General features: G+C 37.5%; 1 protein-coding gene across 2 annotated transcripts in view; it reads left to right on the top strand.

The window, feature by feature from the left end:
* Positions 1–26,196, top strand: part of STAG1 (STAG1 cohesin complex component) — a 155,478-nt gene that overhangs the window by 79,352 nt on the left and 49,930 nt on the right. For both annotated transcript variants that reach the window (XM_009813638.2, XM_009813630.2), the window contains exons 9-15: positions 4,522–4,645; positions 12,224–12,322; positions 17,441–17,520; positions 20,014–20,121; positions 22,378–22,492; positions 24,425–24,542; positions 25,705–25,808. In XM_009813638.2, the coding sequence (XP_009811940.1) occupies positions 4,522–4,645; positions 12,224–12,322; positions 17,441–17,520; positions 20,014–20,121; positions 22,378–22,492; positions 24,425–24,542; positions 25,705–25,808 (748 nt within the window). The remainder of the gene's footprint in view (positions 1–4,521; positions 4,646–12,223; positions 12,323–17,440; positions 17,521–20,013; positions 20,122–22,377; positions 22,493–24,424; positions 24,543–25,704; positions 25,809–26,196) is intronic.

Genomic DNA, 26,196 nt, shown 5'->3' with positions numbered 1-26,196 from the left:
GCCGGGTATCATACTTCATATAAGCAAAGGTGTTAGTACGGGAAACACTGGCTTTAGAGATATGTAGAGCTACATCTTGAAATTCAAGTAATGCCTTCAAACAATACAATTCCTTGGTCTGGCAAGAATGTTGGATAATCAGCTTAGTAACACATTATTGAAATAGCTGTTTAAGTAGCACTCTGTGTAGAATTACTTAGAAATCGGAGTGCTGCTTACCAACCCCTTCCAGGAGTGGGATGTGCAGTGAACATTCACCAGAATTTTTGGAAGTGGGCTCTCCACACTTGTATTTTTCTTACTCTTCTTCCCTTATGGGGTCCTAATTCAGCTCCAGAGATGAGAGAGTCATAGAAAGAAGTAGAAAAGACATTTTGTCCAGTCCTCTATAACTACACCTTCCGAATGTTTAGAAACAGCCACGCAGCCCAAGAGACAGGCATAGTTTGGTCCAACTGGCAATGGTATATTATTGTAGAGCTGCACCATTTCATGTCCCTTGACTGGGAATTTGAGATTCCATCTCAGAGAACTGCAGAGGCAGGTGAGTGACCCTCGTTTCTGTCTTTGTTAGAAAGTTTTCTTATAAACTAACTCTTATCCCAACCCATTGACTGAAACCTCTTATCTTCATATCCAATTTGCATGTTGAGTAATACCATGTTCTTCTGAGGGTTATCTGTAGTTCTCTCCGTCTTAAGATCGAGATGTGAAAAGCAACAACTCCAATGGTTGTATTAGGCAAGCAAACATGCAATAAGAATGTAGTCAGACATGCTTTCGGAGCTTCCAAGAAGTCTTGAAGCAGTTACTCCTCTGCTAGTCATCTCCATCTCTTGCCTTGGGTGTTTTCCCTCAAGACTGGTAATGCTTTAAGGTATCCATTTCAGATGGACAGATCAGCCAGGTTAGTTTAAATTGCTTTCAGTTTTGGTCTTGATTAACCTAAATGAGTTTGTGGTCAAATGGACTGAGAGAACTCGGGAGTTGCAACTGGCAACCACTCCAGCAAGACCCTGAGGAGCATTATTGGTCTCCACCTGACATATCCCAATTATCCATTATACACTCTGTGTTTCAGGGTCCTAAATACTTTTGGCCTTAATCAAAATACTTAAGTGTAATTTAGCATGAAATACATGCCGAAGTGGCACTTTTGATGATTGTTTCTCTGAAACAATCAAGTAGTCAAACCTATTTCCTGACACTGTTTGCTGTGGTTTGTCCTAAGTTTTATGGGCCTGCCTTCTCAACCCAAAATTTTAAAAGGAACCAGTGAATTTCTTATCTGATCCCCTTTTGTCAATTCTCTTCATGAAGTTGCATTAGGGGAGGCCTCTTTACTAAGAATAGTAATATAGGTTGTGAATTTTGCTGCGAATAGTTTTCTAAGGGTCCCATTCACCATGTAGACATCACTTTGCAGTTTGTGCTGAAAAGAAGGTTAAATATATTTTATGTCTAATGTTTCTAGATCCAGCATTAGTTTTGGTTTCTGTGCTGGACTAGATTCTGTTCCTTTCTAGAACCATTTGGCAAGTAATACAAACTTATGTCACTAATTTATAATTATGATCATGAATAATGCATGAATTATTCCAGAAGTACTTCCAGTGCTGGTATGATTAGTATTTATATGTTCTTGTGTCATCCAGAAATACTGTGTATTTTCAAAAAACTAGACAATTCAAAGTGATTGTGACAAGAATCTAAAATATATTCAGGTGTGTAAAAATTGTAAGAAAAGAATTATAGTTTAATAACAAGCAATTGATCACATGCATAGCAAAGGTATAAAGGCTTTTTGGCTGTATCATGTTTGATACAGCGTTGTAGGGATGTGGAATCTGTTAGTGATTCCTGCAAGAAGACTAATGATTCTTATTGGTACTGGAAGATGGTGGTGGAGTGGGAAATTGGTGTCTTACAAATTCTTCAGCCTCTCCAGCAACTAGAATCTGTTTGCTAGTCTCACGTGCCTTATGCATGATTCTTTCCCATTTTCAATTATACTGAAGATGTTAAAATTTTATTGTGCTAAATCTTGTAATTAGTTGAATAAGTTTATTCTTTCTTTTTTCTTTTTCTCTCTCTTTTTTTTTTTTTTTTTGTTTTTAAGATTATAAATAGCAGCTTGGAGTGGGTGTTTGTCCATAGAGCTTAGGGATCTAAGTTTTTCACTGTCTGCCTAGGGAAGCTTGAATGCATTCTTACGGAAAAGATGGATTTTCCTGATTTTTGGCTGGCTGTGCTGCATGATTAAGTAGCTGTTGACACTTGGGTTCTTTTTGGGATTGCCATTAAATCCTTCCAAAATGCTTCACAGTTACTAAATTTATAAGGTGGTGAAATAACCTACTTGGATGTGAGGTCTCAGGCTGTCATCCCCTAGTGGAAATGTCTTCATGGCTACTTTGTGTTGCTGCAGATATGGCTCCCCTTTTTTTAATTGATTCATAGTTATCAGTCTTTTAGATTGTTCTTTAAGTCTTGCATTCTGATTCCTTCCACCTATATTTTGTTTTAAAAGTAGTTTAAAAATAATTCCATAAAAGAGAATGGCTAATCTAGTTTAGTGCAAAGTAATACACAATTAGACATGTATTTATGAATATATTCATAGTTTTAATTTAAAGTTGTCTTCATTGTGGCTGCATTCCCCATAACGAATGCTGTTTTTATAGTGCAAACTCTTGAATGTAATTTTTCAGCACATTCATCCTTACAGTATCTAAAACCTGTTTGAGAAATCCCTGGTAGGAACAGCTTATTTAATCCCTACTCTGCTTGTAATGTGGCTTGTCTACATTGCGGATTGACCGTTACCTTGGTTTTGAGGTTATAGAGTCTTCAGTGAGTTTGGCAGACCAGTTTTAAAGATTCTGTTTGGAATTGATAGAATCAGTGTGTTTCACCTTGGCAAAGAGAGAAAACAATAGTGGTTTGATGGCATTCCTACAAATTTCCCCTTAACATTCATACATTAGTTTTAAATGCATGTTCTATGCTGTTACATCAGTACAGTTTTCTCTCTATAATGTGAAATTCAATGAGAAAAACAGAGACTTGACTGCAGAAATGTCACATCTAGTCATGTGTGATACTGTGATTGATTGCCATGTTCATGTAGGAACTGTGGTTCTCACCTTGGTATCTGGAAGATCTTATACAGTAGAATGGCAGCTACGGAGGTGGACCAGTTTGAAGGTTGGAAGTACATAGACAGTTACAGTATGAAGTAATCACGGTTTTGTTACACTATTTTGTGTGTATGAACTTAGCAGTAAGTATCTTGAGCATAAGATGGAGCGCATTTTATTTATATTTTGTAAAATTGAAGACTTTAGGAAAAATACTGTTTCTCTTATTTTGCAATTATTCTCTTGCTTGAAGCTTGGAATTTTAATTTATATATTTTTTCATTAATTAGATTTCATTTCTGGGCTCTGTTGGTGCTGTTGTAGAATTAAATTGATGTTTATTACTTTTCCAAAAAGATTTTTTTATAAAAATACAGAACAAGAGTCTCAATTATAAGCAAGGCCAGTGTTTGCAAAGCACCAGACATTCCCTTCTTCTGTAAAGTGGCTCTTTATGTTCCTCTTTTATTACAGCTGAAATTTTGAACTGTGAAACAGTGCCAGCTGGAGTGGCACAAGCGATTTCTCATAGTAACAGATGTCTCAGAGATGAAATTACTAAAGGGCCAGATGGCCCCAATCCCTTTTCCCGTTGTTTAGCCGTCATTCATTATTAGTAAATATGCCATGCTCTATGTCAGTCAGGCAGGAAAGTGCCAATCAGATTGAAATAATTTCCATCCCTGATCTCTTTAGGTGATGTCTCCAGACAGTTTCCTGCTGCCCCTCCTCAATAAGCAGCTGATAAGGCTGCCTGAGATACATCTTTGCCTCTTCAATCACTTACCACAGTCAGAATGTAGAAAAAAGCAAGAAAAGTGGAAGAAACCAATGTTGAAATGTAAACATTCTCCTGGGTTTTGTTATAGGGGCTTTCATGCGGTGCATGAAACAAGACCTGTTTATGTACCAAATTCCATTCTGCCCCTCTGGCAGGCTCCTTTGGTTAAACCAAATAACTTCTTCCACCTTGTAATTGTTCTACACGTCTCGCTGGAGAGAGTTGAGCCTGCTAAGCAAATGTCAGTGACGATGTTTCAGAAATGATTGTCTAGAAGAGGTTTGTAGCTTGAATTCATAATTCTGTTTGAAAAGAAGGAGTAATAGACTAAGAAGCAAACCAGGGTGAGAGTTTTTTTAGATTATGGAAATATCATATCTGAATGTAGAAATATTGAAATTATTAGGTAGATCAGTGCGTTGAAGGACATAAAGGAACAGAAAATCAGTGAGATAGTAGTGAGAACAGTAGACAGGCCCTACATAGTGAAGTTCATCAAAAGTAAAAGCAAAATATTATAGCTAGGGCAACAGGAATGAGAAGAAAATGATATGTGTCTGTAATCTGGTTAATACTTTTCTTTCCTTTTTTCCTTATTAGTGATGCTATTGCTGAGATTAGAGCTGTCTGTATTGAAGAAATTGGTGTCTGGATGAAAATGTACAGTGATGCCTTCCTGAATGATAGTTATTTAAAATATGTTGGTTGGACACTACATGACAGGGTAAGTATTGTGTATTACTGTACATAGCAGAGTGTACTGTAGATGGCTGGTGTTACTCTACCCGAGACATGTTTAGTGTATCACCTTTGGTTAGTAAAGGGATTATTCTTTTTTCTTGTCTGTTATTTGTCTTTCAACCAGCTTATTTCAAGGTATTCACTTAAATTAGGACACAGTAGTCCTAAGCTTGTGTGCTTGGTTCATGTGCTTTTTGTGTTTTCAGTCTCTGTTAGAATATCGTAATAGAAATGTTTCTTCTGAGAAGTCTCCTCAGATCACCCCTGAGAACCTTGTGTCTGAAGCAGAATGGAAAAGAGATTTCCAGAGGTATCTTCCATTTACATTGCCCAATAGTTAGAGGAAAGAGAGTATCTCTGGGTCTCCAACAGACGTCGCTGGCTCCACAACCAGTGGAGCTCTCATCAATTCATTTTCCCTTGAAAAATCTCTTCAAGGTTCTCTTTAGCTTTTTCTTCAGAAAATTGTTGAAACACAAGGTGGAAGCAAAAAGATTTATATCCAGAGGTTCTTCCCTACCTCACCACAGTTCTTAGTACTGATGGTATCCACAACATGCCTCTGCTGGGTGGCAACAGGCCTAGGGACCACTCAGTTCCTGCAGCAAGTGTATCCCATTCCTAACGCTGATAGAACAGCACTTCTTTTACTCTAAACTCTTTTGCTAACACTATGCAAGGAAAACAGATGAGACCTACCTATGCTGTTGAAATGCTCATTAAATTCCAGCATTCTGATTCAGACTATTCTTTTTTTTCTAGGAGCACTGCTGGAAAAAATTAAAAAGTTTTCAAGTTCATTCTGATGACTTGCATAACTGGTAGTTAATAGCTGATTAATTAAAAAGATAATTTCAACAATAACTTTGGACAGTATATTAACATTGAGGATGTGACTCAGTCACTCTTTTGCTGAAGTCTCAACAAGATCAGTTAGATGTTAGCTTTCACTAAGGAAGTTAGCTGCCGCTGGGTCTTCTGCTTTAGCTACAGCTGACAAGGTTCTGCATCTTACCTTGATTTGGACCAGCAATTTACTTGTTAGGAGTATCCTGTATGCTTTAGATACTAGCTATGGGATGTCTTTCCTCTCTAAACCTGTAGTTCTCAAACTTTTACTTTGCAAACTTTCCCCAAACTTTTACATTACATCTCATTGTTACAAAACGTGATTAAGAGGAAGATCGTGCTTACTGCTACAATCAGCCATGACCACTGTTTACTCTAGAGGCACTACACTTCCTATCATTAAAGCTTGGACATGGAAACATGGCCATCACAGTGCTTTGAGTGGCAGAGCTGCTGCTCCATCTGTGTTCCTCATTTTTAATATTGGTGTGCCTCACTAGTAGGCATGCTTCAGGAGGTGGAGATCATTGCTTCAAGTTACCAATTTAGTGGGGAGGTCAACTCAGGTTGGAGGATTAAGATTTTAGGTGTGGTGGAGGGTTTTTTTTTTTCCTAGGGCTTTTAATTAAAAAGAAATTATCCCTTGAATAATTGCAGTGGATTTTTTGAAGCACATTCTAATCCTAGCAGAACATTTCCAGAAAGTAGTACTTCCAATGGGAGAGCAGAATCTAGTAGCGTTGCACTTCACAGCTCTCAGTCCCCTTCTAGTATCTGTGAAGTCCAGCCATTTCTCATGTAACTCCCTTTAAGCATCTGTGAAATCCAGCCTTTCCTCAAGGCGCTGTCTGTGACTGGTGTCAGCTTCTCACACTGTTGTCTGTCACATGCAGCAATTTCTCATGTCATGTCCAATAGTTTCTCACATCCTCTTCAGTTAGCTTAACCTCAGGCCAGGATCTAGTCATCTCCTGCAACCTTAACATATATTTTTAACTCAGCTTTTTTAAAATTAATATGTAATTTCATATCAGACAAATTTTAAGTTACCGTGTTATGGTGAAAAAAATGGTTTTCCATCTGGACCAGACACAAAAGAATTGTATCAGGCTACTCTCCTGCCTCTGCTAGCTTTGTAATATTTATCGTTGAAGGCCTCAGAAGTGCCTTGGGGTTCTCAGTCTTTAAATCACTAGCTAATCTGTTTAATATCCTGATATACAAGATATGTCTCATTTTTTATTGATGCATGGAACTGTTTGGAAACCATAATTGTGTCTCTGGATACCTAGGCAGTCATGGTTCTTAAACCAATTCCTAACACATAAGAAAATGCCTTTTCCTTCTTTGCATGCCTCTACTTTACTTATTGCCTATTTCTGTGAAAGGAATGAACCCAGGGTCCTCTGAAACAGATGGTATTTGAATACTTCATCATGATGGCATCCTAACTTAAAAGGATGAAAAAATAGAACTTGTTTTTATTACGATTATATAGAAACTGGAATTGTAGTTTTTCCAAACTTCTGAATGTTTATATAATCTCCTTGGTACCTAATTTCCTTGGTTTTGGGAAAGCTTGAGAAACAAAAAAAAATGCATCAGATGATACACAGTGTCTTCGTAAATGGTATTGAGTGGGCCCGTGCAGAGAGAGCACAACTGCTTACTCCTGCCGTAGGTACTAAAGTCCTGGAGGACATTTTCATCAGTTTCTCTCTGGCAGTGTAACTATTTCTGTCATTAGGCAGCAGATTACCTCAAAATACACCACCCTAGAGCATCAAAATGCAACGCAGTATATCATGGTCATCCCATAAACTGTGGGATTGAAGATACCCAGCAATTTCGGTCATTTTTCTACACAGGAGGAAAAAAAAACCAAACAGTGTAGTCTGCAGAAATATGGTAGGGCAAAGAGCTGAGCAAATTAATTATCTATTAATAAAACCTGATAAATTTAAAAAAAGAGCAGAATACCCTTAGCCACCAAAAAAGAATTGGAAAAATCCAAAAGAAGAAACATGAATTGTGAAAAGAGAGAAATAGCTTTGCTGGCTCTCTTGACCCCCCACCTTCTTAAAAAAATACTTAAAACTGTGTTTCTCAGGGCTCAGAAAGTCATCATCTCTGTGTGATCTAAGCCTTCATCTGGCGCGTGAGCTGACACATAGCGGTGCACCTTTAATTACCATTTCTGGAGCTGTGGTATCCCTGAATGTTAAGAGAAGTCTGGTTCTCACTGGGAGATGGCAAACTAATACTCAAAAGTATCGACTGTATGGAACATTAATAAGAATCTAAGCTGGCTCGATGCCAGGCTATAGATCACTGTGAGACTTACGCAAGAGTTAGAGATTGTTGGTTTGAATCCTGTGATGCGCATGTAAAAAATATGAAAATGGTGTGTTTCCATCAGGATGGATTCTTTTTCACAGGTCTGCCATATTAAAGAGAATTTTGAGTAGAGCATGGCTCTCCCAGACAAATGTAGACTACCCCACACTGCTGGCATGAAAGCTGTATGTATTGCTTTTTGCTTCATTAGCAGCGGTAACAATTTTTTGCTCAAAACTCAAAAGCGTCTGGAGGATTATCTCAACAAAAAAAGGGAGAATAAGAGAAATGTTTGTCATTTAATGGTGTTGATAAACAATTGATGTTTTTGTTTTTAGGTTCTAATTTCAAGTTGTAAATAAAAGAAAGCATTAACAATTAAGTATTAGTGCAAAGCATTTCTCATATTTGTGAAAAATATTTTTATATAACAAAAATAATAGAAATATATAATTAATTATCTAAAAACGCTTCGAGGGAAGGGGAATTACAGGAATAATTAGACTGGAGAAAGAGGCATGCATAGAACCGATGACACTGGGGATGAATTCAGGATTCTGCAATAATCAAGTGTCACAATTATAAATTGGACAAAACCCCAAGTAAGTGTGTTTTTCTGGAAGATGAAACTCAGGAGAATGGAAGGTCTTAGTTGTTAGAATGCTGATAATGCAAATATTTTGTCCGTTATTTACTTAGAAAATGGCAAGGCTTTCCTTTCAGATATGTTCTTTCTGTCTGTAAAGCATAGATGTGACTACACAAAAATAGCTGGAAAGTGGTGCTCGTTTTCTTTAACAGAATTAAAGGTAGTGCATGGTTGCAAATATTTGCTGCCTTAGGTTGACTCACACTGACTATGAAGTTCAGCTCAGAATTGCAGAAAATCTGGCTAAAATCTAGTCTGGGAAATATTTTTGCTTATTGCTTTCCTGCTTAAGGCAGAGTTCACTGTGTATCTGCAGTGTTTCTCACAGACAGTCATTTTCTGAAAAAACCTCTAGTGTTGGGTTTTCCACAGCTTTCTGTAGCAGTTTGAGTGCTTAACTATGTTTGCCACTAAAACGTTCTTCCTAACATCAACTAAATAGTCTGTGTTGTAATTTTAATTTATTATTTCTTTTCCTACCCACTGTGCACATAAAAAGTAACAATTACTTTTTTCCTCTTCCTTCAAAGCAAAATAACTTTCCTTTGTTGTGCTACAAAGATAATTACAGAAAGTTTTCTTCTTTACCTCTTGTGTCCTTTCCATCCTGTGCCCAGGCCTTTTTTATTTTATCTTCCTTCGGTTTTTGTATTTATCTTGTGCTTGACCTCCTAATTAATTAATTAGTTAAATAAGTTCATCTCTTTGTTAAGTAAGTCTGTTCCTGTCCTAGCTCTGCATCACTGTGTTTGCAGCTTTTACCCTGGCTTAAGTTTCTTAGGAAATACCCTAACTTCAGCATTCCCACCCACTTACTTCCTTGCTAGATAGGAAATTTCTGCTGTGTTTCTTTTCCCAAAAAGTGTTTGGAGTGTTAAGAGCTCATGTTACTTGGGTAATTCTCATAGTTACTCAAGAGACATCTCGTGTCTGGCATGTTGATGGCCTGTGGGACATTTCTCCCCCTCCATTCTGAACTTCAATGCAGTGTATCCATGTACACCTTCACTTCTGCCTTTCTTAGGTTCTTATTCAGGTCATTGCTGTTTATGCTTCCCCGTGGGTTCCTGTCGCTAATCTCCGCTGACTCTATTTTAAAACCTTCTTAACAGGATTAGCAAGCTGACATGCAGGGGCTGTTCCCTCTCCAAAGAGATGAATTCCATCCTTGACCAACAGCTTAAAAACCAGACCTTCTATCAGAGAAAGTCCTCCTCCTATCATTTGCTTGCCAAGAAAGGCAGTCATTCCCAGGGATTGCCTCTGTGTCTCCTCAGCCTTTGCTCTCAGCTAGGGGGACCAGGTGTAACACAACCTTTCTCTCTTCCTCACCTGCTCCTACAGTCAATAGACTGCCTTGGATCTGGTGAGCGGCAGGAGGATAGTAGCCTGGTTCAGTACGCTTTTGTTAGCATCTGGCTTCAGTCTCCTGGCAGGCCATGCAAGTACCAAATGTTCACAGGTTTGCTTCCTACATACCTTGCTTGATTTGCTCACTTAAGACTTACAGAGACCCTCAGTATCAGGCCTGAACTTAACTCTGGGACCATTGATCCACGGTGTTCGGTGAAGTCCACAAGGGCTTTGGACTTCACGGGGAATCCAAACCTTATCTGCACAGGTCTCAAGTTTCTCTGCTTTTGGCACTGATACTTTTTTCTGTACCTAACCAATTTAGAATTTTGCATTTTGGGACTACAGCACTGGCTGAATAACGAGCCATCTGCTCACAAGTGGGACGGTCTTCAGTGGAGCTGTAACTAAACCTGCTACCTCACTGTAGCTCCGTAGTATTCGTCATGTGCCAAAACTGATACTGATCCTCTGTGGCTAAATAAGCTAAGGCCTTAAGAGGCTTACATCCTCTTCTAATGATTACTGACTACTCCAGAGATCCTGGCCTTTCTGAATGCCACGTAGCAGAGGAAACACCATTTCTGGTACTGCAACATAGGTACCGTTAATAGAAGAATGACAAGCAGCATTCCTCTGTGCTTATTTAGCAGTTGATCACATCCATATAAAATTTTTCTTCAAGAAAGTTCTTTTCTGTACCTTGAAAAATCTTAGGATAGATCCTTTAAACATAACTTTCATCCCAATTACTTCCTCTGCAATGGTAGTCAAAAAGATCCCTAGAAGAGAGCATGAGTGCTCAGAGACTCCTCACAGATGTAAAGGGATGATTTCTCAGGAACAATAGTTCTTCAAGGAAAAGTTCTTCTGAAAATCCTCCTTTCAACTTCTGTCCTTCTTTTATCTTCTGTTTCAATTTTTTAAATAGGTGAGAAGGAGGAAAGAAACTTCAAAATAAGGATTTTTAGCTTCTGTTTTTGTCAGTCTCTGAATGTTCTTTCAGTTTTTAGCTTGAGCAGTTTTTAAAATACAGACTTGCTTATAGAATAGACAGGCTCTGCAATGAAGCCTTCTAGGTATGGAGTTTTATTTATAAAGTTCAATAATTTATATTAGTTCTTGAGCAGCTTAAGGCCTTAGACTTGGTAGTGTACTCTCTTTCACAAAAGTAAGTTCACACTGCTTTAAACTCTACAGATTATATTTGAGCAGATTTGTGTTTATAACCTTTTTGCTATCTACAAATATTTTTCAAGAAGAATCCGTAGTTTGCCCAGACTATGCAGTTGAGCTGAATTGTACATCTGAAGCCAGCCAGATGATGTGCATGTGCCCGGGGGATCCAGCCCTTCTCTTTATCATCAGTGTTCCTGTAGGCAACAAACCTTGATCCATAGGCACTGTCTCGTGACACCCACATTTGCTGCCTTCAGCTCACCAGATCAAAGCAACCCCCATCTAAAGAGCAGCTGGGAATGAGCTGCTGCCACCGGAACAACTCAGACAGACGGACACAAGCTGCTCTTCTTCCCAAGGGCTCGTCAGGCTGGGGCTTAGATGTGTTGTTCTTGTGGCAGCAGCCTGCTCCCCACTGGAGGGTCTCTCAGGCCTTTTGCATCCTTCAACCTGTGCCTGTCTTATGATGAGAGGTGGGATGTAGAAAATTTCAGAATAATAAATCCAGTGTGTATTCCTTCTGTCCCTGGGAAAAAGAGAGACAATGCTCAGAGATGGCTGAGTTGCTTGAGTGGGCTCCAGGCAGCTCATGCTCAGTCATTTTGAACACTTGGGCATTGATTGTCCACACCAGATGTCAGGCAGAAGTTACCTATAGTCTCTTTCCTAAAGATGAATAGCCTCACTGTCTTCACCAAGATTTTTGTACTGACATTAAGGCAGCAGCTTAATACTTGGAGAAGTAACTGGCAAGTCTGGATTGTGAGGGGATAGATTAGGGAAATCGGTATCTTTTATGACAGAAAAGAAAGTCTCAAACTGCACCCCCTCCCATCCGCCACAAGTGCTGGTTTTGTTACTGTCATTAAGACTTGAGATCATATGTCTTTATTTTGTATTTACTTGCTACATTCTTTATTTTTTTGTGGAGTTACTTGAAAGGGAAACAGTAACAGACGTTTAACTGATGGCACATTAAATTCTTTATATATGCAAATAGGGAGAAAATTTAACATTGTTTGTAGGCAGCTGCATGTGGTTTTTGTTTTTTAGCTGAATTGCAAATTGGCTTTGGTAACTCATTTGCATAAAATTTTAAATGTACATTAAACAAATTACAATATGATATTATTTAATATTCATGTGCATTTGATTAGGGTATTCTATCAGCTAATCTTAGTGTGTTTTATTTAGCAAGGTGAAGTGAGGTTGAAGTGTTTGAAAGCTCTTCAGAGTCTGTATACCAACAGAGAGTTATTTCCAAAACTGGAGCTGTTCACTAATAGATTCAAGGTAAGAGGAAATACAATTTTTGGAAGGAGTACAGAAAATAAAAGTATCATCTATCTCATCCTGTTGCGGTCTTTGAGTCATGTATATTAAATGCAAAACTAAACTCATTTGTTTGTGACAAGGCTTGTAACTGCAGTCGTAAAACCGTATTACTGAGTGCTGAGATTAAGCTAAATTAATTTTACAGTGTTTATCTTGTAAGATTTGTCAGGCTTGGCCAAGATGATTATTTATCTGTTTGTATTATTGACAGTTTATATATTGTCATTATTCAATCTCCTTGTACTTACTTAATTTTAGATTTATTGAATTTTAAGGATGTGTACTGGGTGTTTCACACAGTCTAAAATACATCTGAAAGTAATATCCTGTAACAAAAGATTGTTCGTTAAGCCAGCTTTTTAGCTGAATACATGCATGTGTTTGGAGGAAGAGATACTTTGATCTGCACCACAGTATTCTACACAGTGAGGTACCTTGCTGAAGAACAGGAGTTTACATTGTGCTTTTAGACAAACCCCTGAGCATGATTGTCCTGTTTAGGAGATAAGTACTGGAGGAATATTTCATGGGTTTTTTTACTAGCACAAACACGCTGACTTTTTGCTTAACGTCTTGATGAGAACGTGGCTGTTAATTCACTTTGTGGCATGACTGCTTTATTTCACAAGTGAAATATCTGGAGAGATGAGTGTAGAAATACTGTCATTGTGCCTGTTTGGATGCTCTGCGAAGAAAGCTTTTAGACACTGTCACCACGTCAGTTGGCACCTTTTACCATCGCTTTTGTGTTCTGGAGAACACAGAACTGTGGTAAAGGCTACCCCTCAAGGAAAGACTAATTTAATTTATTTTTGTTTAAATCATGATTATAATGCTGATGAAAAATTCTGTTTAGAAAAGAAGTGGAGATGACTGATTTATTTTTGTTTAAATCATGATTATAATGCTGATGAAAAATTCTGTTTAGAAAAGAAGTGGAGATGACTGATTTATTTTTGTTTAAATCACGATTATAACGCTGATGAAAATTCTGTTTGGAAAAGAAGTGATTTAAATACTCATAAATAACTACTGTGCATGAGACTTAAAAACTTCCTCACTGTAGATTTTATACTGCTTCACTGGTTTTGTCTGTCATTGCAGTTACTATTAACTCCTCCAGTTTGATCTAGGAAAGCACAAAATATGGAAAACTTGTCACATCTTCCCTGTATATAAATGATTCATAAAAACATAAGGGTAATCAGCCTTTTACCACATTCACTTGAGATGGAGAAAAAAGATGCTTAAACTGTAGTAAAGTCTAGATATTAAGGAAGGCTTTTTGTCCAAAATGATATAATAGAACAGACTCTTTATTAATAATCTCCTTCATGTGAGATTTTAAGGGCAGATTAAATAAATAGCTGTCAGGAATGAACTAGGTATAGTTGACTTTAAAGTAGGAGATGAAACTACTTCATTTTGTGAGATCACGTCAGGGCCTATATTCTTCTAATTTTATAAAGTCAGTTTCTGGGATTATTGCAGTAAAGACAAACTTTCCTCTCATAGAATTGTACCTGGCAAACAGATTCAGACCTCAGACTACTTCTGTAATGCCTCCATAAGTCTGGTTTGCTTATTGTCTCGAGGCAACTAGAAATACTGGTTAACTCTCCAGAAAAATGAACCCTTTAACTCTGCTGCTTTCCTTATTCCATCTGCGCAGGTTTACAGATTTGTTTGTATTTGCTCCTTCTGTAGTTCGATTTATTTTAAAATAGGCCACTAAAACTCTCATGGTCTCTATATCTGCTTCTCTTTACTAGAAAATGTGCTGGATGCTTCTTTCTTAGCCTCATGTAATTTGTAAGAGAAAATGCTCCTTTGAGTCTGAACCTGTCCCACGCACCAGCAAAACTTTTCAAGACAGTTGGAGGCACTTTGAAAAATATTCAGTAATGTACCTCAAAAAACTACAGGAACATGAAACCTCTAAATACTTCCTCCTAGCTTTTTTCACAGTATAGACAATTTTCTTTGTGAGAAGAAGTCAGATTAGCCTGTGCATTGCTTCTTGGTTTAGAATGGCACAAGGAATTTTCATTTCTGTCAAAAAAATTCAGAGGAAAGGGAACCCTGCTAGGAATCCTCGTCTTTCTTCTGTTCCATTAAAGGTGTTTCTACCACAGAAATCTATATCATGATGAAATAAATTAGAGAAAAGGTGAGTTCAAAGTCTCTGTGAGCCTAGAGAACAGATATGTTTAACATGATCATTTATCAGTTTCAGTTTCCAGCCACATCAAGAGAACAAAAAGCTGGCATTGCGCAAACGCCTGCACTGGGATTTACAGCTGTGCTGACAGGGATGCGGCCTTTGGCACCAGGATGGAGCAAAGTTTCAAATTAATGCCTTTTGAATGTGTGATACATTACTTGAATGTCTTGCCACCACAAACTCTACCACCATCCCCTGAAAAATAATTGACCTAAATGCTGTTCTCAGTTCCATGTCTGCTTATTTATATTTCCTCATCAGACTTTAATCGACCTGCACAGTTCAGCTGGTATTCAGCTCAATCCATTCAAACTGTCAAGAGAAATCTCTCTAGAGATCTTCTTGCTGTTTAAAATATAAATTAATTTGATCCAGAATGACTTGTACTGGGGTGTTAATATTTTACCGCCTTCCAGATAGCTGTGACAAGGATCTGATAATGTCACTTCTCCAAAGGGAAGATGTGTGTTCTTTAGAGCATTTGTTTGTGTTTCTAGGAGTAGGCGATATGCTAGAAAATAAGCTTTGTCCATCAAAAAAAATTTTGCCTATCAAAGAGGAACCTTTTGTTTTCCATCAAGAAGTCCTGTCTGATACACATTAACTGAAGCCATATGGAAAATAAGTGAATTAGTTCTTTTGCAGTCAGTGCCAAAGTCAAGACACCAGCAGATTTAGATGCAACCGTTTAATTCCTGTCCCTCATCCCTGACCCTTTGCAGGAGAGTGCTGTCTCCACGGCCCAAGAGGCAAAAGGAGATAGATTTGCTCTTCAGCCAGCCTTGTTCACAGCCCAGTACATAATTGCAAACTGATCTTCATAGGCAGTGAAAATTAATATTTCAGGTTGTAAATACAGGCACGTGTCTTATTCTACTGCTGTAGAGTGGTACAGGAGATTTCTGTCAAAGCAGATTGAGCAGCTGGGGTTTGTAACTTACTGAACCACAGAAGTTACACCTTCCAGAGGCATTAGGTGTTCAGGTCTCATTTTCAAGGATCTTGATGCCTGGCTGGCAGGGGCCATCACACAGAGATGCTGGCACCAAGGCAGAAAATAAGAAATTACGTATCCACACTGTTTATTTTAAGCCTGATGTTTCTGGGGAAAACTGAGAGGAGAGAACAGCCTTTTTGGATAAGAAAACAGTGTTGCATCAGTCGGTTTCAAAGTCCAAAAAGACTCCAAATTCAGGGAGTACCTCTTGCTCCATAGGCAGGAGAGAAAATCCCTTCCCTTCCAGGCTTTTTTCAGAGATGTAGAAGGAGTTTTATATTTGTGTGCTTACTCCTTCATGTGCAGATAGTTCTCTCCCTGTGGTATCCTGGGGTTTAAGATAGACTTTGAGGGAGTATATGAAATTCCACTGAAACTTTTAAGATCAATACTTGTGGCTGTTCTTTCTCTTGATGTTGGTGTTATTAGTTGTTGTTCCTTGGCCAGGACCTTAGGAAAAATTGGCAGCATTTTTTTTGTTTTGTCCATACACAGAATTTCCTGTTGGGAAAGTTATTTCACTGTTTGAGTCTCTTCATGGACTTCTCACAGTCTCTAAAACTGTCTAGATATAACAGTTAAATGCATCAGATTTCCCAGGAACTTAATGGTGATTGATGGAGGTGCATTCAGTCATAGTGACACAAACTCTCTAGTGACTCATAGTGACAAAATCTCTACAGACCTGGTTTTGTTGAGAAGTAACACTTGAGACAGCCACAATGCATTCTTTACATACTATTCCTAAATTTCAATATTGAAATAAGCATCAGTTGCTTGATATTCACCTTCAGCCTTTAAATGCCCAGAATAGTAGAGAAAACAAGTGAACACCTTTATTTTGTCCTGATTTGTTCTTGGTGACTTTCACTGTTGTTTCCTAACACTTTCCTTGTTTCTTGTCCAGTCCCTGACTTCTATTTTTTTCCATCTCAAAATGTCATCTAGTACCTAGTCCTTCCTGAAGCAGGTCAAGCCAGAGCAATCAAGTTTTATTTTCAGATGTCCCAATTTCTTTTCATTAACTTGATCAGTCAAGCAAAGAACACCAAGACATATTGCATTTTTATGGATGGATAGAAATTCTCCCCAGATAGGGAGGACAACATGCACTAATCACATCTATTTTTGGTTGCCAGTAAGCAAACTGAAACTAAGGAGAAAGAAACCCTTAGGAGACTTCTCATAACTACAGGGTCCTTAGAAGTTATAAAATCATTACATTAGATTGGAAAGTGGTGTGCTTGTCTCCGCTAGAAAGAGTATAGGAAAATACAAAGCCAAACCACAAAATTTCCCACTTTCTTGGGGAAGGTCTGTGGTATAATTCTTGATCAGCTTCAAACCTTAAGATGTAGCCAGGTATAAAGGCCACAGATTTATAGGCAATATGCAGATGCATATATTCAGGTGTGATTTTTTTCCACAGTATTTCCAAATATGCATATATGCAGCATTCATTGCTCTAAAATTATTTGTTTTCAGGGGGATGAAGTGGGGCAGTTTTTATGCTGTCATCCAACCCAAGTACGTTCTTTTTCAGGATAAGATGAGTCCAGAACAGTGCTTCAACTCCAAAGTCTGCTTGCTTGTTTCCCAGAAAACGCACAAGGATAAGGACTGTTTGTTAAGCACTTGTTCTCATTCCTGTGTACTTGCCTATTATTCCATTGTGCACATAGCACTCAGCTTTCTAAGATGTACATTAAATGGTTGAATAATATTGAAGGGCTTTCATGTGTCTACTTGAAAAATCTTTCTCCCCAAGAGTATTTATTTTGTAATCTATAGAATTCTTCATCTAATAGCTGTTTGTGTGTTTCTGTTTTGTCACTGTAATAAAATTCCTTTCCAGGATCGCATTGTATCAATGACACTTGATAAAGAATATGATGTCGCTGTGGAAGCCATTCGATTAGTCACGCTAATACTTCAGTGAGTATTTTTCAAAACCAGCATATTCCCTTTGAAAGTTACCTAAGCCAGTAATATTTAATTGATTTGATTTCTTTGCTTGTGTAATGAAGTGAATCTGTTACTTTACACTTAGCATGAAGTTGAACTGAATATGTAATAATATGTTCATGAAGTTAAAATAAGATTTTTTCCATCTCATGGAAATACAATAGGCAAAGTATAAAAATGTATTGATGTATTGAGACTGTTAGTGCATCCATTGTTGTGGAAGAAGGCCAAAGGGCATTTATAGATTTTGCCAAGGGCAAAATGATTGTCCTCCCCAAAAGAAGTACCTATGGGTTAAATTTGCTAAAATAATTCTAGCAGTAGCTAAGCAAAGATCCAGTATTAGGGGATTTGATTACCTGACACAGCTGGTAAATAAGCTGACAGGGAAAAGATGCTACCTTCAGCACCCTTGTTTGGGTTATGTGGAGGTGGCAGTGGTCACTTGCAGTTTTAAACACTTGGCTGTACAGGAGGAGACATGCTTCCAGGCCCCCAACTTTTTTTTGCAGCGATGCAGTGGCTTCCCTGGGGCAAATATCCAATCCAAAGATGATCCCACATACTGATTGTTTGAACCAACCTCTCCGCAGCAGCCTCATAAGTGTGCTGCTGGAGGAGCACTGCTGAGCTTTTATTATATATTCCTTAAAACCTATGCTAAAGACAATCTGGTTTACAAACAGATGCATGGAATTTCTGCATCGTACTTTATACCCGGTGGCTCCACTTTGAAGAACGTTTTTGGACATGCAGAATTTGGGTGAAAGATTAGACTAGCTTTTCCTCTTAGTAAAGAAGTCTGGACTTCATTTTTTGTTTATGGGTCACTCTGCTTTACAGATATTAGACTTGTAATATTAGGAAGAAAGGAAATCTTGTATCTGCTGTTACATTTTTAAAGCAAATATAACAAATATGATCACAAATGAGATGTAGAACACATCTATTCCCTACATTATTAGCAACGTTCGGGAACACAGTAAGATTTTAGGTCAGAAATTATCCAGGGCACCTTTTTTTTCCTGTCTTGTTTTCTCTTTGGTTGCATGATGAAAACATGGCTAAATGCATTTAGCACCAGAAGAATATGGGTCACGTCAAACAGCACAGGGCAATATTCTGGCAGGTAGGAACTCCAAAAAGATGTCATGAACAATCATGATGGGGAACGACCAATTCAAAATTATTTGTAGTATGAAGCCAAATGATGTATAGAGTCCTGATACATAAATGTTTCTGATGAATGCTGACTAAACAAAGAGGGAAGTAATATTTCTCTATGCGACAGTGGTGATATTTTGATATAATTGATGAAATATAATTGTTCTATGGCTCATAGCATCTTTCAAGAATACTGCTGAAAAATGGAAGTTTTTCTGAGTTTCAGAAAACTCACACAAAATCTACCTTGAGGTCAGAAACTGCAGAAGCCCCAACTATGTCATTTACCTATGACAAGGGTAAAAGGTGGCTTGTTCTTGTCATTAAATAATTAGTGAAAATAAACTTTCATCATCTTACATCCAGCACAGCAGGGTATGATCAGATTCAGTTCCTTGATGTTGATAATGAAGTCTATATCTAGTCAGCACAATAACTACTGTAAAAGTGATGGACGATTTATTGTATCAGCATTATTGTAATTCTGAAGGCACACTACGATTCAATCCTAAAGTGATTATGTGTTGATTTGATTGGTGGATGCACAGTGCTAGTTCTGTGTCTGTAATCTGGTTTAGTTTCTACTGTCCATGTCCAGAGCATTTCCGTACCTTCTCCCATTGCTGAGGCAGTTTTATCCACCTGGTCTGGCCCTCTCAGCCACTGGAACTGGGAATATTCCTTCCTGCTTACCAGGCCAGCAGAGAGGCACCTCCTGCCCCGCAGTGCACGAGAGCGCATGGAATGTCATGTGAAAAGCCTTAACTCCTGAGAATGGAGTAGGGCAGGAGGCTGAAGCAGGTTTTCCCAGTCCCAGATTTCAATACTTCAAAAATTAAAAGCTTTGAAAGCAAACAGACATTGCTATAAAAGTAAATAAGCTTAAGCAAGCAATTACATTTTCCTCATGTAACATTCAAGGTTTTTAATTTAATAAAGTTTGATAGTGAGTGTTTGGCATCTTGCAATGTGTGCATTGTAGTATAGTGTGGTGGTATAAGTAATTGAGCAGGGCAAGATTTGTAAGTAGTGGTGACATTTTTTTTGTAATATTATTTATTGATATATATATTGATACAACTGGAAGAAGGCAATCAGACAAACTTTCAGTCTTACAGGCCCTTTAAATATCTCTGTATTTGGAAATTGAACCAAAGATCCTTAAAGCCAGTGTTCAACCATTTAGGATTTTGTATGAAGGAAATCAATCTTTCAGATGTCAAAAGTAAGTTATGGGAGGTGAGGGGATTGAAATTAAACAATTGTTTTAGTTCTGGTGTTACTTTCTGACTGTTTCAGTGGAAGCGAAGAAGCTCTGTCGAATGAAGACTGTGAGAATGTTTATCACTTGGTGTATTCAGCACACCGGCCTGTTGCAGTAGCTGCTGGAGAATTCCTTCACAAAAAGTAAGTTATCAGTTGCCCTGAAATAAGACCAGATTTGTGAATGCTTCCTTGTAGAGGTAAGATCAAAAGGCAAAGAAGGAATAGAGTGAAATACCCCAATTGAGCAAATCAGGCATTTAATTTAAAACACAGACTTACTCTCTTGTTTATATTCAAGACCTAAAGACTTGAAGAAACTGGATTTACATTTTCCTTGCTCTACAATTCAGAAAACATTTCCTGACTCCTCAAGGGCTAAATGTAAAAGGCTATGTAAACCTCTCTGTATTAAAGTTGTTTTAAATCCTGTGATAGTATATATAGGGTCTATACATCCCTGATGGTCTCCCTGATATGCAGTCATTATTTTTACAAAGTTTTAAACCAGTTTATTTCAAAACTGTGAACTTGAAAGGTTTTTATGTAGTAATAATAGAGAAATTTGTTTCTAAACTTACTGACTTCCCCTAAAAATACATTACACTGTGGTTACATCTTTCATGTACCCACCATGCCAAAGGAAATGAGCTAGCTTTTCCATGGATGTGAATCATACCACGTCAGTAACTATGATCAGGACATTGCTGCATCATAGTAGTTAAACTTCTCATTTTAGTGTTTGCAGTTAAAAGTCTTTTAGCAATAATTTTCTTTTTTCCCCTCATGGCTTGTGATGTTAGAGTTCTTGAATACATCAGAATGCAGGTTATATAATTTTTCATGCCAAGACACACAATAGAAAAAAATCACGTAAAACCATCAGTTTTCCTTTGCCAGTGTTCTAATTTTCTGTGGTTTATTAGCAATTTAAAAGTCCACACTGTAATTGTAAGCTTTCATTGGTGGATTTCTGGAGTTTTATCTCTGTGATCAGGCATTATCTGTTTCAAGGTGTTAATTTACAAAATTCAGTTACATTTAGTTTCCTACATGATGTTTTAGGAAGTGGTTAGCTTCTTTTTAAAAATATATACTGAAATTCCTTTGTTAATCAACACATAACAAAATAACTTTGAAAAATGCCTCAAAGGTAAATGAATTTGAAGACATATCTGCACTTTACTTGTATTTAGTGTAAAGACAAAACTTTATCCTTACTTTTCTTTACAACGAGATACTATACTGTGTTCTATAAATGTCTCTCAAGGTAAACAGCATTGAGAGGAGATTGTCCCATTCCTAACACTCATTTTCTTGGTATCATTTTCAGTTGGTATCTGCTAACACCTAAGAGCTGGTGCTCCATTCTAAATAAATTAGAATCTGCTTGAGGCATTTGAGGTGGGATTTATCTCACCTAATTTTATATATTTAAATATTCCTTTCTGTGTGCAAGCTAGTCATTAGACTTTTTCTATGTTGTTAGCAAAGGAAAGCAAATAATAGAGAGGATCACTGACTCAACCCTGAGGTGGATGTTTTAAGATATTTCAGCACCTGCAGAGGTGCTCATTTCTTATCTATTAAGATAGGTAGGGGGGGAAAGGTGATGTCTTTAACTAAAATACATTTGTGTGCAACTCATCCTTCTCTTTTCAATGAATTATAGCAGTGAAATCAGAAAACTGTGTTTCACACAGTTTTCTGTATATTTCTAATTTACTTTGTGACTGCAGTTTCACTGTAAAAGCAAGGAACAGTTTTCAAACTTCTTGAAGTAAAACAATCATCACTGTAACTGTAATGTAGACACATCTGAGATCTCTTTAAGCTAGCAAATTTGAGCGTTGAGAGTAGTTTGGAATTAGCCATGGATCAGGGAACCCAATGCAGAATGTATAATTTACCGGAAAAAAAACCCAAATAATTCACTGGTAGCTGGCGTTATCCTTTATGCTGCTACTGGTATCTGAGGTTGGTTGTTTAATGGGATGTCAAGTTTGTTTGTACCATATCCCAGTCAGCATGACCACAGTGAAGATACAGCCTTAGTTCTTAAGGGACTAGTAGAATACGTGCTACCACCATTGCTAAGTTAAAAATGCAAAACTATGCAAATATATAAAACTGTGCAAAATCTTTCAATATAAATGCGTTTTGGAGAGCTTTTTCCTGTGTGCAATTCTTCCAGCCCTGTGAACTTGAAGACTCTGAAGATAAATTCATCTCTTCAGACAGGCAGAGGTCATGCCCTCTTTCCCTTGAAAGAAATGGCTTGAGATACTTTCACTATGTTTTATGAACAAATCTACTGTATCAAGAATGAATGCTCATCATGTTATTGCAGAAATGAGATTTGTTTTGATAAACATGATAGCTCCTTTTGCTTATTTTTAGACTGTTCAGCAGACATGATCCCCAAGCTGAAGAGGCTCTAGCAAAGAGGAGGGGGCGAAATAGTCCAAATGGAAACCTTATTAGAATGTTGGTTCTTTTCTTTCTTGAAAGTGAGGTAAAAAATTAATTTTTAACCTTTACATGTTTAATAAAACCTGGCACTTAAGTAGTGATTTATCAACATACAGTAACAAGTTGTCTGTCTTTTTTTTATTTTTTCATAATTTCAGAAATACTGTATGCCCTTTACCTTGCCCCCCATTTCCTTGTCCATCAAGCAAATTCAACTCAAAATCTTCTTCATGGTTTATTTTGCTCTTGCATGTCCCTGCTGTACTCAGTACTGCATTGCTGGTAGTATGGTGGCTACCAGGATTCATTGCTACATAGAAATGTAATTGTTTGGTTTTTTTAAGATAACCATGTAAGGAGTATACCTCTGGAGTTACTCTTTATGGACTAAAATCTTTTGAACCAGAAAGGCACAAAAATTACATAATATCTCAAATTATGATTAGCATCATAGAATAATTCAGGGTGGAAAGGACCTGAGGGACATTAGCTCAAAGCAAGGTCAGCTGTGAGATTAGATGAGGTTGTTCAGGGCTTTATGCAGTTGCATCTTGAAAATGTTGGAGGATGGAGACTGCAAGCGTACATGTGATGACATGAAGCGTTTGATGAACACATTCAGGATGGGATTGTGTCCATAGTTTATGTCTATGGAGACAGCATAGATGGGAAGTTTTGTGATAGACATACTAATAGTAATTCAGGTAGGGAATGGCAGTGGAGTGGAGGAAAACTTGAAGATAAACTATCAGGTACAGGATGCTCTGAAGATAGAGGGGGAAAAGTTTAAAAATGATACATTTGATTTGGTAATAGGTGGCAAAGGAAAACTGAAAGAAAGGAATGACAGAACTGTTTCTCTACAGAAGGGAGGGTAATATATTTTGTGTAAAAAGCAACAGGAAAGGTATTGCTATTGGGTATTTTAATTGTTATGAAGCCTTGAACAGAGACTTGACTGAGGGTGAAAAGAAACAATCAGAGATGCTGAGAAGGAAGGATAACGTTTAGGTATGGTGTTAATGTTAACATTTTTTAGAAACACCTTATAAACCTACAAGTCTGGATGAAATGTCAATACCTGTGTGAGCCTTCAATCTGCTGTCTGAATGTATTTTTAGTTCCAGCTTCTTAAAAACTTAGATTGTAATAGATTGTTGTATTTTCTGGTGAAAATACCTTAAATCTGAGTGTGTGTGATTTGAAGTCATTTAGTGTTAAGCTTGTCTATCCTTCTGAGGAGAAAAGAAATTCAGCTTTGCTCCCAAAGTCATGATCAGCAAAGTGCCTTCCCATGCAAGCCATATGCTGCTCCCCAATATTGCTTCTCTCTCAGGGCCAGTTTTTGCTATTGCTTTTTTTGAGAGAGTTGTTAGAAACAAAGTAGAATATTATGACTCCAGTTTTAATAAAGAATAGTTTACAAAACAGTAGAAGCCTAAGAATTTTTTTTCTCTCTTTACAACAGTTGTGTTAATTCACATAAAAACATTTTTTGCAGTTAGTGTTCACTCTATACTCCCTGAAATCGGTAGGATTTCTGCTAGTGTTTTCTGAACATGTAGCAGCATGTATGAAAAATAAATGCCCGTTCAAAACGAATATATTGCAACCCTCTCTTAGTCTCATGTCTCATGATCTCTCCTTTTTATAATGCATTAAGAAAGTGAAGAAAGGTAAGTTTACGGCTTCTAGGTCAAAACTCTGAGAAAGATTTTTCACAAACGAGCTACTTTATGGAGAAGCAGCTCAATTTGGTTTTATCCCATTTTCCATTAAAACATACCCCATTGTTGTGCAGTTGTATCATTCAGTTGGAAGAAGACCTTCCAGAGTTAGTTTCAAACTGAATTTTCTTTCCAACTAACGTTAAGAGTACCTGCCCAGGATACTTTCCGTGGCCAAATGATTGTGAAAGTTGAAGAACTGCTCTTGTACCAGAACACTGTACTGATGCTTGCTTTGGATTTTCTAGTTGCATGAACATGCAGCCTATTTGGTGGACAGTTTGTGGGAGAGCTCTCAAGAACTGTTGAAAGACTGGGAATGTATGACAGAATTGCTCTTGGAGGAACCAGTCCAAGGAGAAGAAGGTATTTGTTTAACCTCTAACTTTATTGATATTGCACAATATTGTTAATTATTCCTTAAAAAGATGTTTCACTGTGGGTGATAGAGGTATTTATGTTGTGGTTTGTTTAGGAAGCGTATTTGAAGAAGACTTTAGTTTAATCCATTTTCAATGCACTTCGCTTCAAAAGCAGTATTTTTGTACTCTTTTTCATCTTGTGAAGTCTGCTGTACTGTGGTTCTCTAATATTAAAGGCTAAGACTTCTTCTTGTATGAATGTTTAAATAACTAGTGTATACACGAACATTTCAATAAATTAAATAGCTTATACAATTTTGAATAAACAAGCTCTTCAGGTGGTGTTAATTAAATATGGGGCTTTTCCAGACAATGTTAAAACCTAATGAATTCCCAAGAGGAAAAAAACCAAGGGGATTCTGTCGCCATTAGTTTTGAATCTCCTTTGGCTAATAATAGATCTGTGGCCACAAGGTAGCCGGGGAGGTTGGTGGCAAAGAGTCCCTAACAGTAGTGAATGTCATGCAAGATCCTTTATAGTCCTTCAGGATTCCTCTGCTTCAACGACCTTCGCAGGGGTTAGGTGGTTGAAAAACTGATGTACTCTCACTGCTTCTGAGCATGATGTGCTCATCATCTCAGTGTTTCAAAATCTGACCTTTTGGTATCCACCCGCTACAATTGTGGTATTTATATGGTAATTTCCTTAGGAAATTAGGCACTTTGGTTCTTTGTTTCTGCATAGCCTAGTGGGGTTTGATCCTCTAGATGTGACCAGAAGTACTTCCCAAAGAACAGAAATAATAGTTCATGATGGTGAGAATATTTTATAAGGAAGTGACAGTGAACAGTGAATGACAGTCACCTTTTGTCCTCCATCACGCTCTTTATTTTGTAGATCTTTGTTGTATTGTCCTTCATTCATCCTTTTTCCAGACTACATTTCTCTGGACTTCTTTCTGTTCTGCCATATCCATTTTGAGATGATGTGACTGGTAATTCAAAGAGCAAGCAATAAAGCCTTGGCTTTATAAATGGGACAAAATGATATTGTCTGTGGTGTTCTTTATTCCCTGTGTTTTACAACTGCATTCACAGATTTGTCTTCTTTAGGATGTTTTGCATACACAGCAGAACTGATGTTACTTGTTCTTTTCCCTCCGCAGCAATGTCTGACCGGCAGGAGAGTGCTCTTATTGAGTTGATGGTGTGCACAATCAGACAAGCTGCTGAAGCACATCCTCCAGTAGGCAGAGGCACTGGCAAGAGAGTAAGTAATACTGCAGTAGGTAGCTCGGACCTGTGCGTGTTACTATAGTAACATAAAATATTTGTCTACAATGCCACATTTTGACACTTTTACATTAGATTTTTATAATTGATGTTTCCTGTTTCATGTGAACATTTTTTGAGAAAAATAGTGGAAATTCTATTTCTGGACATGTTTGGGGTTTTGTTTGTTTGTTTGATTTTGGGTTTTGCATTGCCAAGTTAAGTAATATAAATTTACAGCATTAGAATATTTTTTATGATTTTTTTAGATGTTCTTTTTATCATACCCCTAGCTTACACTTGTTACGTACCCAAATCTACAGCCCTTAATGTTAAATCTAGATTAGAATTGAAAATGTACAGCTTGGGAGCAGAACAAGATTACC

The sequence above is a fragment of the Gavia stellata genome, chromosome 11, assembly GCF_030936135.1.
Source record: "Gavia stellata isolate bGavSte3 chromosome 11, bGavSte3.hap2, whole genome shotgun sequence".
Lineage (NCBI taxonomy): Eukaryota > Metazoa > Chordata > Aves > Gaviiformes > Gaviidae > Gavia > Gavia stellata.
This window is presented reverse-complemented; position numbering and strand designations above follow the sequence as displayed.